A 16,866-nucleotide genomic window follows, 5' to 3' on the forward strand; every position below is an offset into this window, starting at 1 on the left:
GCAGGCGTCGCCGCTGGACCCGGGAAGGGCGGGTAGGCTGGCGGTGACGTCACAGGCTCCGCCGGAGCCACGGGGGTGGCACCGCCGCACCCAGCTGCGTGACAGACGAGGGGAAGTCCTAGAGCGACGGCGCTTCTTCGACTTCTTTTTGGAATGCTTCGACTTACCTGACCCCGACTGCGAAGACTTAGATCCAGAAGAATGATGGTGATGTTCCGCGACCGGTCCCTCGACCTCCCACGGGACCGGGACCTTGAATGGCGCAGAGCCGACTGCCGGACTTCCAGCAACTTTCGGGACCGCTCCCGCAAAGTTTTCGGCGTCATGGCCCAGCAATCGTGGCACGACTTTGAGTCGTGGTCGGGCCCCAGGTAGTAGAGATACACTTGGTGTGGGTCCGTCACCGAGATCATGCGGTGACAGTCTCCACAGTTCTTAAACCTGTGCATCCCTACGACACCAGGTGTTGATCGACTCAGAAAATTAGGAGACAAAAAGCTCAGTCAAAAAATGATTCTTCCCAGATCTGCACTTACTGGCGCAGAAAAAGAAAGAACTGACGTTAGCGCTTGTGGGCGGCGTCTAAGTACTGCCCACGACGTCAACCCGGCGATCACGACGCTGGACGTGGAGACACCCGACGGCACCTACCGACGCGCAGGGGTACTGCTGACTAAAACTTTCCGGATCCACCCTGACGCCTGGGGGTAATTCTAAGGTAAGGAATCTATCACTACGTGTTTCTTTCAGATATCCAAGATTCCTGCTCTGAGTGTAACTTTTAACATCCTGCCATATTCACATGGGTTTATTAAACTGCATAAAAGTTATTAGCAGATGAAATAAATCACCTGCCTCCTTTCATGGATCTGCACAGAGCTTCCACACCCAAAGAAAACTTTCTAAATGTCTGCCAAGTTTCACGTGGATTTGTCAAATTAAGCCACTGGTATTAGCAAATAAAAATGTATTGATTGTCTTTTTTCTCTCCCCATAAGAACAAGAATGCCTGGTCTGAGGACTTGAATGTTTTGTCCTGGATCTTTCTTTTGATCACTTATGGAAGACAGTGGAAGAAATACTTCCAAAATGAGTTGCATGAGTCTTTGTAACAGAGTACTAGAGGTCCTGGTTGATGTTTTGGTTATAAGGTCTCAAAAATTACTCAAATCTGTAGCAGGGCACTTAAGTACCATAAATCATATTTTGTAAACCAGAAAGATTTTCAATGGAACGGCTTCAAGAAACTGAGAACAAAATGCTCCCTAATATGAGTAACTTTTCTGTTACAAGACTGTCCCAACTCCTTGATCTAGACCAGGGGTGACGCCTATACTGATGAGTTAACCAATCTCTAGAGAGACACGTGCCCCTATGCTGCTGTTGGACTTACTACAAGTGCTTGTGGTCAGGAAACCACAATCTGCTGCAAATAGAAAGGCGCAGGAACAGTTTCCTTTTCTGCAAGAGGCACATGTTAGGCATTTTAAGTCTCTGCTAATGGTTCTCATCCTCTGTTTTCAAGGTCATCTAATGAATCATCAATGGTGTGAAAATCTGCAAGACACAGTAACTTCAAGTTCGACCTTACAAAAATTATTTCCACCATGGTGGGATACTTAATCAAAACCTAATCAAAACCATCTGGAATACTGAAAAATGGCTGACTTTGGTGGCTGACACCTTTAGATGTCGGCCAAAGCCAGAAAACTCAACCCCAGATTTTATTTGTGAAAACAGACTTATAAAGGTCCGCTTCCATTAAGAGATGCCCACTTCACAGAGCTGAAAAATGAGTGACACTGCTGTGCCCTCTGGTACAGTGGTGCATGTAGATTCTCTAAAGTAACACTGTCACAATTCTACAGAGTAAAGTCTGATGCCAATGTGAAACATTTCGTAGTTGATTTTTCTTTTCTGGCAGGCACAAGAAACAAGGGACTTTCAGTCAAATGTGATAAAATGTACATTTCTGATAGAAAATGTTGCTTCAGATAGGCAAGTGATCTTTAGTAGATATTTTTCAAAACTTTACATATACTGATACATGTTGCATAAGACAGGCCTCTGTTTACAGTGGCACAGTGGACAAGAAATAATGGATTGGAATGCTATCCAGAGCGATTACCAGTAGTTTAGAGTATTTGCAAGCATTCCTCAAATCACCTTTTGTGTGTTTCAAATAGAGAGGGGATAACCCTAAGGTAATGTTTAAATCATAATTAAATTAAATATTATATTAAGCTCACTTACACAGCTTATCTCATCATCAGACAGTAAATACGAGTAGCGTGGCAAAAGAACCTAACTGAATTATTCCCCAGAAGATCAGTATTCTTCCTTGGCAAGAATTTCCTTAATAGAGTCTGGGTCCAAAAAACCTAATGTACACGTAACAGCAATGAGAAATCTACAAATTACAGGACATCTTAGTTGCCTTTTGGACTTGCAAGCAAGCCTGGACAGTTGCAGCAAGAGCAGGTTCCTTTGACTAACCCTAAGAGGTAAGCTGGTTACAAAGGATCACCTGATGGCTCTTTTGAGGAGCGGAGGCACACAGTGATCACACAGGGCAGCCTTCAGAGTACCATTACGTATGATACCAGTCAGGTTTATCGGCCTGGTGTCTGTTGCTGTGGTGGAAATGTCTGTGGAAAACAGTTTTAACAAAATTGCAGGCTAAATAACTGGAGATTTTGGAGCAATGCACAATCTAAGTAATTAGCCCCCAGGTAGGATTATACAGTTTAATCCTAGATCAGGATGGAAAGTTCAAAAAGTGGAAAGGAGTAATGCTGAAGTTCAGAAATGACCATGGATAGCCAGGAACTCCGGGATGAAGGTGCTGCTTTCTAAAGCTAGGTGCAAAGTACAGCTCTTATTCCCATCATCCCTGTTCCAGGAACACAACCCTAAAGAGGTTTGTTAGTGCTCTACTTACATCAAAGAAAGCTTTTTCATCCACCGTTTTGGGTGAGCCCATGGTCTGTGCGCCCGGCGTAATGGATTCCACCTCAGCAAGGTCAATGACCCCTTTACATTCAGGGTCTGTACGGTGGTCATAGTACCGCAGCTGTAAGAGAAGAACAGAGTGGAAGATAAAGATGGTATCAGAGGTACATGCTTCTCAAATGAATACATCGAAGAGGGTCCATGTACCCATCCCAAACCGAACATCATCAATGAGACCGGCTGACTGCATCAGATTACTATGGTAGCCAGGATTAAACGGGACAGCTAAGAGAAGAACGAACTACTACCACCCTAACAGCAAACCAGGAATTCACTGACAGCGTCCAAACCCTACCAAGCCCAGCATCCAACAGCAGTGCCCATCCTCTGCATCCTTGTACCCAACCGGAGTCTCCGTTGGTCACCTAACCTGAGACAGCATTAAAGTGCCAATTTTATCCTGGGCCTATGATCCAGTGATGCTGTTTACCAACTCCCAAACATGGAATCTAATCAGTTCCCATCCTGTCTCTAGCTTGGTATTCAATAGTAGTGCCTATATTCATCTCTACAACATGGCATGTGTTGATAATGCTAAAAACCAAGAAGGGGGGGATAGAAGCATAGGGAAAGATTACTCAACTTTCATAAATGAATCGTTATCAATCAAATGAGAGTAAACTGCACTGGTGTCTGAAGCCTGGGTCACTTGAGTATTGCAAAACATACAAGATGATGGACGGAATGTTGCACAATGGCAAAACATTCACCCCCAGTCACAGAGCTGGGATTAATCCATTGTTATTTTGCTCACCACGCCACCCCAGTTCAGACATGGCCATATGCAAATCAGTCTTGACCCTGTGCCTCATGTGAACAGTCCAGCCCGAACTGCCAAGCCAAGTCTTCCCAGGGCTGGAATCAAGCATCCTAGGACCGGTTGCGGGGTTTCACCCCTCTCCAGCCAGGATAGCTTGACTCCAGTGGCGTAGTGAGCTCTTGACCCACGTCTGGGCATACCCTTCCCACATAGGGTGAACAGCAACTTGAATGTTGACCTGAAACCCTCAACCAGCAATTGCCACTGGTGGTGTAAGGGAGTACCACTATGGTATCTTATTGGGTTTCGCACCTGGGTACTCACTATCTCAGGTGAGTGCCGCCTCTTTCTGTGGGAAGGTACTGGTGGGATGTGTGCAGTGTAATATAAAATAACCTACTATATCTTAAATCTGAAGTTTAATATGGGTGAAAGATATAGTGGTAAGATTAAAAAGTGGAGTGGTGATGTTTGGATGTGCCAACTGTCCTTAGTATCACATGCAAGTGGTCAACTAGTTTCGGCCTTCGATGCCCTAACGGGTCCAGGCCTGCATCAGGACCTTCGAAATGGTAGTCGGATCCCTTCTGTTGTTTGTTATATGTCCAGTAAGTCTAATTTACTAACATGTAAAGGCTACTCAGTTCACTACAAACCAGCAGAAAAAACCAGATAAATTGGGCCGCCACAATGGGAGCTAGACATCTACTTCACTCTGTCCTTGGCTGAACATAAAGAGTCGAGCCTGGACCCGGAGGCCGGTATTCTGATTTCTCTACTCTCCAACTAAACACTTTGATCATAATAAACGTCTACATTCAACCCACCCAAATCCAAAAATGAACACCATCAAGAAATTCAAATCCGCTATCCTAAACCAAATGCACAGCATCTCAGAAACTGACTTAATCATCACGGGAGGCTTCAACATGAATCTGATCAGCTCTGGCCCACCCAATGAATTCCTTACCCAACAGAACAACTTCGGTGACAGAGCTCCAGGTGTCAAAAGTTAGGACTCGGAAAGACAAATGTGTGGAGAACTATGCGTTCAACATCGAATACCTTGGATGAGAGCACTCAATGGTAGGTTACCCGACTGTCCAGCAAATTTCACCTATATCGGCCTACGGTCGGAATCCATTATCGATTACACCATTTTATTGCTCTCTCTATTCTCTGTAGTTTGCTCTTTCCAAATTGTGGAGCACTGTGAAAGCAACCACCCTCCACAAATACTGGTACTAGACCTAAAAAGAGAGGTTGTCGAGAGCAGGCTTGTTGCACTTGGCTCCCAATTCAACACCAACTACAAGAAACTGAAATGGTCAGAACCACTACAAAGAAAATTGCTAACAGCGTCAAGTTGGCATTAGAAAAATTGAAAAATGAAAACTTAAGCCTACTAGTGACATGGCAAAAATTCACAACTGACGCACATGCAAACAAGAACTGCAGCACAGACAGTCTACCCAGGACCCACTACATGGCTCCACAAGACAGGCGTGAAGGGTAAATAGTAAAACTGCGAGCACCACAGATATTTTAAGGGCTGCAAAGGGATATGCCAAGTCGGTCTGGCTCAAAAACCGAAAAGCCACGGACAATTTCTGGGCCAAACTGTTCTATGACAGCAAGCTACCCAATTAAAGAAACCTTTGGTCAACTGTAAACAACCTAAATTGGCAGCAGCAACCCCTTGGGAATGCTCCTATCACAGAAGAGTGCTGGGTTGCCTTTCTCAAGAAACATTTCTCTGCAGCAGCAACTCCATGTCCCCATTTCTTCTAAAGGCTCATCCTATATCGCTGCTGCCAAACAACTCAGCTCCACTCCACAAAGATGGCCTATCACCACTAAATCCCCTGTAGGGGCCTACTGTGGTAACAGACCGACAGTTTCTCCTCCACACAGTAGGAGTCCAACTGTCCGAACAGGACACAACAAATGTCATAATTAAAGGCAGGAAGGACAGTGCGCCGGGGCCAAATTGAATACTTCATGCCATCTATAAACAAGGCCCACAGTACAGGCAGAAAAGTGGACTCCTGTTTTTTCCAACGCAATCCTCACAGGCGCCATGCCGGAATCATGGCAAGACGCTGTCATCACTCCATGCCACAAAGGCGGAGATAAAACCTTGCCAGAAAATGACAGTCTTATTCCCCTTATTGACAATGAAGCAAAATTATTTGCATCTCTTGTCCTAGACGATCCGACTGCCTGGGAGGACGTACACCAAATAATCCTTAGAACATAATATGGTTTCAGGACGGGCTCTGGCACAATCACCAACATCTTGGCCCTGTCCCTCATCCTGGACCTACTGGGGAGCCGGAACTGCTCGGTACATCTCTGCTTTGTGGACTACAAATCAGCGTTTGACTGCGTAAATCAAGCAAATCTATGGAGGAAGTCCAGGGCCTGGAACTTCCTTTCACACCTGCTTAGAACAATCGAGTCACTTCACATCCACACATGAGTGGCGATCAAAATTGGAGACGGCACCCCCCTGTTAAGGAAAATCTACACTCAACAAGGCTCAAGCAGGGGTGCGTGCTGGGCCCATGCCTCTTGAACCTCTTCATGGCTGACCTCTCATCAGCCCTTGATGAAACCAAAAGCTAAATGCTCCACGTCTTGGCACAAGAGCACTAAACCATTTACTATGCGTGGATGACGTGGTCTTGTGCAGCTTAACCAGAGTAGGCCTGCAGAGACTGATTAACACTCTCCATTTACACACCACACAAAACGACCTGGTTATCAACCATAACCAAAACAAAGGTGATGCTGGTCATCAAAGCGTGCAAGAAAAGTGGTATTTGGCATCTTGGCTCACACCGCCTGGAGACAGTAAAAGAATACAAGTACCCAGGGATGTTGCTAGATGACAAGGGTCTGGCCAAACAACAGCTCCAAGCCATCACAAACAAAAGCAACCTGCACAAGAAATTGAAAGGTACAGCTCTCAATCCTCTTCTGAAAGTCATAGCTGTAAAACTCTTGCCAACTTTAACTTAAGGCAGCAAGGCCCTTTTAGGCCGTGACTTGGCCCTCTTGGACAACCTCTAAACAAACGTGTAACACTATGTGTTAAACCTAGCCTCGAGTTCCTCTCCAAGTCAAATCTGACTGGAACTCTGCCTAATGAGGCAATCACTAGGGCGAAATGGGGTAACTGTCTAATGCTGCTTTAAACTAAAGCACACAGAGCCCAATACAATAAATAACATCCTGTGGTCTGCAATTGCCAAATTGACCTGCAGCAGGCACAGCAACATCCTCAAAGAATACTTGGACCAATCCTAAAACAACTTGCACCTAGGGAACCTGTGGGCCTCCCCGCCATGCAACACTTTAAAAAAAGCTAGTTAATTCTGCAATGGCCTCAATTTCTCTTCCACAAGATAAAGAGGAGCTCGCAAAAACAATTCACGCTGGTCATAAATGGCTACTCATAACAAAAGCAAGCATTGTATCTAGCCTGTGCATTTCCGCTACATCTGCAGCTTAAACTGCTGCAGTGTCGCCTGGGCTGCCCACAAACTCTATTGGAAAAACCTGCATGGCTAGTACTTTGGCAACACAGTCTGTCACCTATGCAGCTCAAATAAAGAGAACCTTCTGCAAATAACTGCATCTGCACCAAAATAGTGGGGGATAGGAGGCATCCCTTCATTAAAAAGCAAAGGGATCCAAACATGCAGGCAGGCTGTTTTAGTCTGCTTAGAGCATGATGACCTCATCCTGAACTGTCGCTTCATGACATTTTAAAATAAACTTGAACAAAAGCATCCTAAAGCAATGCGATGGCGGACACGAAGGCGGCGTCAGTCTTGATCTTTTGACATAATTATCATCTGATTTATAAGAAATCTGGGGCAGGCTGCTAACCAGAGTGGAAACAAACATCATAACTATGGGCTATCCTGGCATTCCAGGGCTCCCAGACAACGCACAAGCACCTTTTAAAGCAGCTAAATGTGCATGCTGATCTGTTGCGCTTGAACTTTTGCTAACAAATCTGAATATTACCCACTCTTCAAGCAACTGAATGCAGTGAGGCACAGCCGGATTTCAGTCCTTAATAGAATAGCCGGAGTGGAAACACCAACACCAAAACTATAGCCTATCCTGGTACCCTGAGGTTCTCTGTCAATTTCAGACAGCGCACAAGTACTTTAAAAGTGTTAACTTGCACTTTTGATTCACTGCTTCATTAACTTTCTTATCCAAAATCTCCTTTTATGATTTTTATCTACTGTTTGTCTTTGTACGATTTTAATTACTAGAAACAAATAAATGTTACTTACCTACTCATGCATCTTCAGTATGTTTTTTTTGCTGGCTTGTATTGAGACTGTCTCTTTTAGCGTTCGTGGCTCATAGGCACCAGGTGAGGCGAGGGCCCTGTACCGAAATGGATAAATGCAAGCCCTCTGCGTCTAAGCCCAAATCGTCCTCATCCGGGTGAGGGCAATGCCACAAACACTAAAAGTTACATGCTCAATACAAGCCTGCATACAAGCCTGAAGACGTGCGAGTGAATTAGACTTATGGGACGTATAACGAACAACAAAAGAAGGGATCTGACTACCATCACTAAAGTCCTGATGAAGGCCTGGGCCTGTTAGGGGAATGAAGGCCGAACCATGTTGAATACTCATGTGTAATGCTAAGGACATTTAACATGTCCGAAAAACATCACCACTACTTTTTAATCTTACCACTTTAACCTTCACCCATATTAAGCTTCATATTTATAGTATAGTGGGTTATTTTACATTTCACTACACAGATCCCACCAGTACCCTTCCACAGATGGAGGAGACACTCACCCGAGGAAGCGAGCACCTAGGTGCAAAATCCAATGATGATTGTAGGAAGCTGGCTCTGTATTTACTATACGAAAGTAAGGTATAGTGTGCACAGAGTCCAGGGAGTCCCCAGGGGTAAAACAGAAGCTAAATTAGGTAAGTTCTAACAGCTCTCTTTGTAGTAGTGTGGGCGAGTAGTTAGACTTAACCAGAGGGTGTTAAGCATTTATTGTATTCACTCAATCAAGACTGATGCACAGACTCAGAGACTGAATACAGACCAATTGGGCAAGTATAAAAAAAAAAGAGGTATACTTGTATTTTATTTCTAGAACCAAGCAGGACTTGGTACAGGTAGGTCAAATATACTTTCAATTGTAGACCTATACACAGAAATGCAAATGAGGATGGATTTGCAATTGTTGCAGGTTTGTATCACTTTAAAATGACATTTGAACTAAACAGTAATTACTTTGAGATCACCTTTTAGTTGCTTTTGGATTACTTTGAGTGCTTGGGGTGGTATGCCTAGATACCACACCTTGGGATCTCACAATACTAGGTAAGTAAGAATTTTTATACTTTGCAGTTTTAGTTCTCTTTTCTCCATACAAACATCAGTTCAACAAAACATTTTTAGGCACAAAATCTTTTAACATGGGATCCTATAGAAGAGAAATGTTTAGCGGTTTCTTGGATAAGGTAAGGGCTAGGACCAAGGTTCCCAAAGGTCCAGGTAGGCACTCAAATTGCACCACCAGCGTGTAGGAATCCTGGCTCTGTATATGCTATATCAAAATAAGGTGTAGTGTGCACAAAGTCCATGGAGTCCCCAGAGGTATAGCAGAGGCTAAATTAGGTAAATACTAACAACTCTCTTTGTGGTAGTGTGGGCGAGCAGTTAGGCTTATCCAAAGGGTATGTTAAACATTTATTGTATTCACTCAATCAAGGACTGATACACACACTCAGAGACAGAATACAGACCAATTAAGTAAGTATAAACAAGATACGCTTATAATTTATTTGTGAACCAAGCAGAACTTGGCACAGGTGAGTAATTTATACTTTCAAAATGCAAGACTGTTCAAGGTAATGCAGTTGTGCTTGAAATTACAATTGATACAGGTTTGTATCACTTTTAAATGCAGTTTATATCATGCAGTAAGAACTTTCAGCTTACTTTTGAGTTACTTTGGATTACTTTGAGAACTGGGGGTGGTATGCCTAAATACCACGCCTTAGGATCTCTACATACAGCACAAGTTACTACTTGTATAACAATATATCTGTAAGAGACATTAGTTAGTGATAGATTCCTTACCTTAGACTATCCCCAGGCGTCAGACTGGATGCGGAAAGTTTTTGTAGCATTACCCCTGGGTGTCAGTAGGTGGCGTCGTGCGGCTCCGTGTCCGTCGCTGGCATCGTAAGCGCCGAGATGACGTCACAGAGACTACTTAGGCGCCACCCATGCGCACTGACGTCAGTTCTGTACACCACTTTCCGCACCAGGAATGCAGAGCCATGCAAGAAACTGACCACTGGTGCCAAGAAACTAGGTCCCTGAAAGGGATGACCTTAACCCTAGAATCTGTTCGCAGAACGGGGAGGATGGGTGGGGCGGTAAGGAATCTTTCACTAACTAATGTCTCTTACAGATATATCGTTACACAAGTAGTAACTTGTGCATCTGAAAGAGACACTTTAGTGATAGATTCCTTACCTTAGAATAGATACCCCGGCAATACCAACCTCGGTGGAGGGTCTGCGAATAGATTACACCAGAAAGTCACGTAGAACAGAACGGCCAAAGAAGCCTTCTCTCCGGACTTGACTGTCAAGGCAGTAATGCTTGGTAAACGTGTGCAGCGAGGCCCACGTAGCTGCCTGACAAATATCTTGCAAGGAAACGCCGCGCAGTAGTGGCTGCCGTCCCTGGTAGAATGGGCACGCAGCCCTACAGGATGCTCCTTCTTAGCCAACGAGTAACATGCTTTAATGCACAGAACGACCCACCGAGAGATGGTTCTTTTGTGCATGGCCCGACCTTTCTTGGCGCCCACGTAGCCAACAAAGAGCTGGTCATCCACCCGGAACTGTTGTGTGCGCTGCAGGGAGAACGACAGCGCACGTTTTGGGTCCAGACGATGGAGCCTCTCTTCCTCTCTTGAAGGATGTGGAGGCGGAAAGAAGATGGGCAAAGTGATGGTCTGCCAGATGTGGAAGGGCGTGAAAACCTTTGGCAAAAAAGAAGGACGGGTCCTTAAAACCACCTTGTTCGGATGAACAGAAAGGAAAGGAGGTTTGGAAGAAAGAGCCTGGAGCTCACTCACTCTTCTGGCAGAGGTGATAGCTACCAGGAAAGCCGTCTTGAGAGTGAGAAGACGCAAAGGACAGGTATGAAGGGGCTCGAAGGAAGCGCATATCAGATAGGTCGAGACAAGATGAAAGTCCCATTATGAACGGCACAGGAGGAAACGTGAGCGTAATGCCTTTCAGGAAACGATTAACAACCGGTCACTTAAAAAGAGAAGGCTGATCTGGAAGCCCCAAAAAGGCGGAGATGACAGAAAGATAACCTTTGATAGTGCCCAGAGCAGAGCCCTGCTGGGCCAAAGACAGTAGGAACAGAAGGACCTCAGAAAGAGGGGCAGAAAGGGGATCCACAGCCTTTGCTGTGCACCATGCCACAAACTTGTTCCACCGGCAGGCATATACCGTCTTAGTGGAGGGACGCCTGGCTGCCAGAATGACATCACAGACTTCTGGAGGAAGATCGAAAGCTGTCAACTGTCGTCGCTCAATCTCCACGCATGGAGGTGGAGGCTGGACAGGTTCGGGTGGAAGACCGTCCCCTGTTGCTGCGACAGAAGATCCCGCTGAAGAGTCAGTCGGATCGGGGGATTGATCGCCATGCTGAGTAGCTTGGGATACCAGTATCTTCGTGCCCAATCCGGAGCCACAAGGATGACCTGGGCCCGGTCGTGCCGAATCTTCTTCAGCATTCTGGGCAGAAGTGGTATAGGTGGAAAGGCGTACAACAGACCGCAGCTCCACTCGTGACAAAAAGCGTCGCCGAGCGAGTGCCGCCTTGGAAATTCCAACGCGCAGAACTAAGGACATTGCGCGTTCTCTACGGTGGCGAATAGATCTAACCAAGGCTCTCCCCACTGCTGAAAGAGACCTTGCACCATGTCCGAGCACAGACACCATTCGTGATCCATCAAGCACCGGCGGTTGAGTTCGTCCACCCTGGCATTCAGAGAATTTGCCAGGTGTTGAACCACCAAGGTAATGCCTTGACGTTCTAGCCACGTCCAGAGGCGCAGAGCCTCCTGACATTGGGTCCAGGACCCCACCCCGCCCTATTTGTTGCAATACCACATGGCAGTGGTTTTGTCCGTGAACACCTGCACCACACTTCCCAGGAAAGAGGGAAGGAATACCTTCAGTGCAAGTCGGATCGTCCGAAGCTCCAACAGATTGATATGGAGCCGGGACTCCGCCGGAGACCAGAGGCCTCTGATCTCCGCCTCTCCCAAATGGCCACCCCATCCCAGGAGGGACGCATCCGTCACCACTGTGTGCTCCGGTTGGGGAAGGGAGAGGGATCTGCCATTGACCCAATCGCGATTTGTGAGCCACCACTGCAATGGCTGTGCAGTGCCCTCCGAGATCTGGACATGATCTGACAGGTTGCCCTGATGTTGCGCCCACTGGAACTTCAGGTCCCACTGCAGAGTCCGCATATGGCATTTGTCACCAGCAGGATGCAGGAGGCCATCAGGCCCAGAAGCCGGAGGGTCATCCTGACTGAAACCCGGGACAGAGGCTGAAAAATCGGAATCATAGCCTGTATATCCCGGACTCGCTGCTCGGGAGGAGAAACCCACAACAGCGTCGAATCCAGAACCGCCCAGATGAAGGGGAGCTTCTGAGAGGGACTCAGATGCGACTTCGGCACATTGATGGAGAACCCCAGCAAATGCAGGAGGTCGGCCGTAGTCTGAAGGTGGTTGACGACTGCCTGGGGCGAGCCCGACTTCAACAACCAGTCGTCGAGGTAAGGGAAGACTGACACCCCTGACCTGCCCAGATGAGCTGCGACCACTGCCATCACTTTCGTGAACACCCGAGGGGCGCTGGTAAGGCCGAAGGGGAGCACGGCAAACTGAAAATGCTCCTGGCCTACCGAGAACCGCAGGTAACGCCGGTGGGCAGGCAGGACGGGGATGTGAAAATATGTGTCCTGCAAGTCCAACGCTACCATCCAGTCTCCAGGGTTGAGGGCAGCCAGGGCGGGCCAGAGTCAGCATTTTGAACTTCTGCTTCCAGAGGAAGCGATTGACGTTCCGGTGGTCCAAGATGAGGCGCACGCCCCCTTTGTCCTTCTTGGGGACCAGAAAGTAGTGCGAATAACAACCACTCCCTACTTCTGGCCCAGGAACGCACTCGATGGCCCCCTTGGCCAACAGGGCCGTGATTTCCTGCTGGAGAAGCACCAAGTGATCCCCCACCATGCGGTGGCACCGAGGTAGCATGGCTTAGAGGGGAGGACTGAAAGGGAAGGGAGTAACCCCTGCGGATGATCTGCAACACCCACTTGTCCAATGTGATATCGCGCCAGTGGGGGAGGTGGTGGAGGATCCTGCCACCCACCGGCATGGGGTGCTTCACAAAGCGCGGATTAGGAATGTTTGGAGGTAGAAGCAGCGGGGGCGGAGGTGGACTGATTCCAAGACCCGCCCCTACGGAAGCCGCATCCGCGGCGAGGCTGGTTCTGCACAGGCTTGGTGAAGAAACGTCCAATGTAAGGGGGACCCCTGAAGGACAGATAGGTAGGCAGAGGGAGCAGGGGAAAATAAAACCAAAATATAAACAAAGTTACCAACTGCCTACAGAAAAGGGATATAAATGAGCCCAAAAACTGGGTCTGGATTAAATAAGCAACCAAATACCGCGACTGACACAGAGGGGCAAAAGGACAAGAAGAAAAGATTTTCAGAATCAATTTATTTCAATATAAAGGATCAGGATACTTGTCAATAGGAAAGAGAATAAATAACAAATTACACAATACAGAAATATATAAGTCCCACACTAAACAATCATACACACATTCATTCCCACAACATACTAATTTATTCAACAAACACAGTTCAAAAACAGATTATTTCATACATAGGTTAAAACCAACAGTATTAAAGAAATAACAATTGCAGAGAATAAAAGTTCCAGTGGGCTCGTGCTCTCCCAGTCGAGTGGATAGACGGGGTCTCCAGGTAGGCACGAGATAATACAAGCCAACGCACGTTTCGGTCTTGGGCCCACAGGGGCTACACCTTCATCAGGGCAATTTCAGAGCATCAAAGGGCTCAGAAGGGCGATTCCAAGAAATTAGAGAGGCAGCGAGCTCGGGATTCCGAGTTGCATTGTCAGGGTAAGCCGGAAGCCTTTGCTCTTACTCTGACGATGCAACTCGGTCACCCTCTACATTGATGCTAGAAAACTCACGGAATCAACCTAATTCCTTCGTCTGAGGTACTTGACAGACGCATTTAAAATCCTCATTGGAATTAATACCTGGCGCTTCCCGCCCTTCACTTTGGATATATGTTTGGATGTCGCTATACGCTGAATGAATCCCGAGCTCGCTGCCTCTCTAATTTCTTGGAATCGCCCTTCTGACCCCGTTGAGGCCCTGAAATTTCCCTTCCCTCCATTAGAGGGCTACTATCAGCTACCCACCTGATTTAAGTTGTCAATTGTGTGTCTCACACGTTTGTAATTACTATTGCCCTGATGAAGGTGTAGCACCCCGTGGGCCCAACACGGAAACGTGCGTTGGCTTGTATTATCTCGTGCCTACCTGGAGACCCCGTCTATCCACTAGACTGGGAGAGCACGAGCCCACTGGAACTGTTATTCTCTGGAATTGTTATTTCTTTAATACTGTTGGTTTTAACCTATGTATGAAATAATCTGCTTTTGAATTATGTGTTTGTTGAATAAATGAGTATGTTGTGGGAATGAATGTGTGTATGATTGTTTAGTGTGGGACTTATATATTTCTGTATTGTGTAATATGTTAATTATTCTCTTTCTTTTTGACAGGTATCCTGATCCTTTATATTGAAATAAATTGATTCTGAAAATCTTTTTTTCTTGTCCTGTTGCCCCTCTGCGTCAGTCGCGGTATTTGGTTGCTTATTTAATCCAGACCCAGTTTTTGGGCTCATTTATATCCCTTTGCTGTAGGCAGTTGGTAACTTTGTTTATATTTTGGTGAAGAAACGTGCCTGGGCGCCCCTGCCGTGGCCACGAAAGGAACGAAAACCAGGAGTGGCCGTGCTCTTCACAGAAAGACCCAAGGACTTGGCCGTAGCGCGCGAGTCCTTAAAACGCTCCAGTGCACTGTTGGCCTTATCACCAAACAGGCGAGTGCCATCAAAGGGCATGTCCATGAGTGATCTCTGGACATCGGGCGAGAACCCAGTAGATCGTAACCAGGTGTGGCGACGCAGCGCCACAGTCATAGAAATCGCCCTACCCAGTGAGTCCGCGGTGTCAAAACCACACCGAATGGCGAACTTAGCCGCATCTTTACCCTTAGCAACAGCTTGGGACAGCATAGCCTGGATCTCCTCAGGACACTGAGGCAACACCTGTGCAACTGTATCCCACACCGCATGGGAATAGCGGCCTAATAAGCAAATAGTGTTCACTGACCTCAGCTCCAAGTAGGCTGAAGAGAACAACCTCTTACTGAACTGCTCCAGCTTTTTAGAGTCCTTATCTGGCGGGGCCGTAGGAAAAGCACACTGACGTCGAGGCTTGGATGACCAGGCTCTCAGGCGTAGGATGAGTGGTCAGAAAAGCAGGGTCACCAGGCGCCGGACGGTGACGCCTGGTGACATTCTTATCCACAGGGGCCCCCGTGGCTGGCCACGATCAAGTGCCCAACAAGACGACAGTGAGGGCGTTGTTAAAGCGGAGCAGGGGCTCCGACAATGTGGACACCGTCTGGAGCACCTCCGTGAGGAGATTAGTTTCGAGGGCCACTGTAGGGAGATCGAGGCTGAGGACCTCTGCTGTCCGACGGAGCACCATCGTGTAGGAGGCGCACTCCTCCATGGTAGGTGGGGGAGAAGGCAAACCCGGGTCAGAAGAGACGTCGAGGTCGCCGGCGCCCTCCAAGTCGTCCACCCAGTCCTGCTTGGAGACACACTGATGGTCCTTGGACCCCTCCCAGTCGTCCTCCACCTTTGTTGCATGGGGAACAGACCACGGCGGCAGAGCTGGAGCCGGAGAAGGAACATACGCCGTCGGAATTGGCGCCGGCTGGGGCCGAGCCAGCGCTGTGTCCCAATGTGGATCCCAGGTAGGAACAAAATGGTCCTGGAACTGGGGCAAGGGCGGGAAAAAAGGCACCCACTGCGGCACCGGAGGTGGAGCTGAGGGTGGCGCCGGGGCTGGCAGCGCTGCACCTTGTGGCGCTGGGGCCAGAGCCAATGGCGCAGGAACCTGTGGTGCCAAAGCTGGACCTGCCGGTGGCCCCACAGGATCCGGACACGGGACTGCGGGCCCGAAGGTGCACCGGCAGAAACCCAAGGCCTAAAAAGGCGGTCCAAGGTAGCAAGATAATCTTGCACCTGTTCGGGAGTCGCTGACGGACCCGGGTAAGGCAGGTAGGCCACGGGACTCCCAGGCTCCAAAGGAGCCGCAGGGGCAGAACCCCCTGTCCCCCTCGTCCGCATCTGAGGACTGATGGGGGGGGATGTCGGAGAGCGAACTCGCTTCTTCGACTTCTTTTTATGTCGTCGCTTACCCGAATCTGAGGGCGAAGACTTGGAGCCTGAGGAGCGACGACTGCGGCCCCGTGAGCGAGTGGTCCCGGGACCTGGAACGGCGCTGGGACGAGTGCCGGGCCTCCAGCAACTTCCGGCACCGCTCCCTCAAGGCCTTCGGGGCCATGGCCCGACAGGACCGGGAGTCGTGGTCGGTCTCCAGGCAGTAGAGGCAAGCATCGTGGGGGTCCGCCACTGACATATTGCGACAGCAGGCCCCACAAAACTTAAATCCAGGCATCCCTACGTGCACCAAGGTGAAAAAGGAGACAAAAGTCTCAAAAAAGGGTAGTCAAAAAGTGACTAAGGTACGTGCATGGGTGGTACCTAAGTAGTCTCCGTGACGTCATCTTGGTGCTTACGACGCCAGCGACGGACGCGGAGCCGCACAACGCCACCTACTGACGCGCAGGGGTACTGCTAC

The 16,866-nt window shown here is 48.0% G+C and overlaps 1 protein-coding gene across 8 annotated transcripts in view; it reads right to left on the reverse strand.

The window, feature by feature from the left end:
- Positions 1-16,866, reverse strand: part of SBF1 (SET binding factor 1) — a 1,208,265-nt gene that overhangs the window by 53,042 nt on the left and 1,138,357 nt on the right. For all 8 annotated transcript variants that reach the window (XM_085653743.1, XM_085653740.1, XM_085653741.1 and 5 more), the window contains one exon: positions 2,942-3,073. In XM_085653743.1, coding sequence (XP_085509869.1) covers positions 2,942-3,073 — 132 coding nt within the window. The remainder of the gene's footprint in view (positions 1-2,941; positions 3,074-16,866) is intronic.

This window comes from Triturus cristatus, chromosome 4_1 (genome assembly GCF_964204655.1).
Source record: "Triturus cristatus chromosome 4_1, aTriCri1.1, whole genome shotgun sequence".
NCBI lineage: Eukaryota > Metazoa > Chordata > Amphibia > Caudata > Salamandridae > Triturus > Triturus cristatus.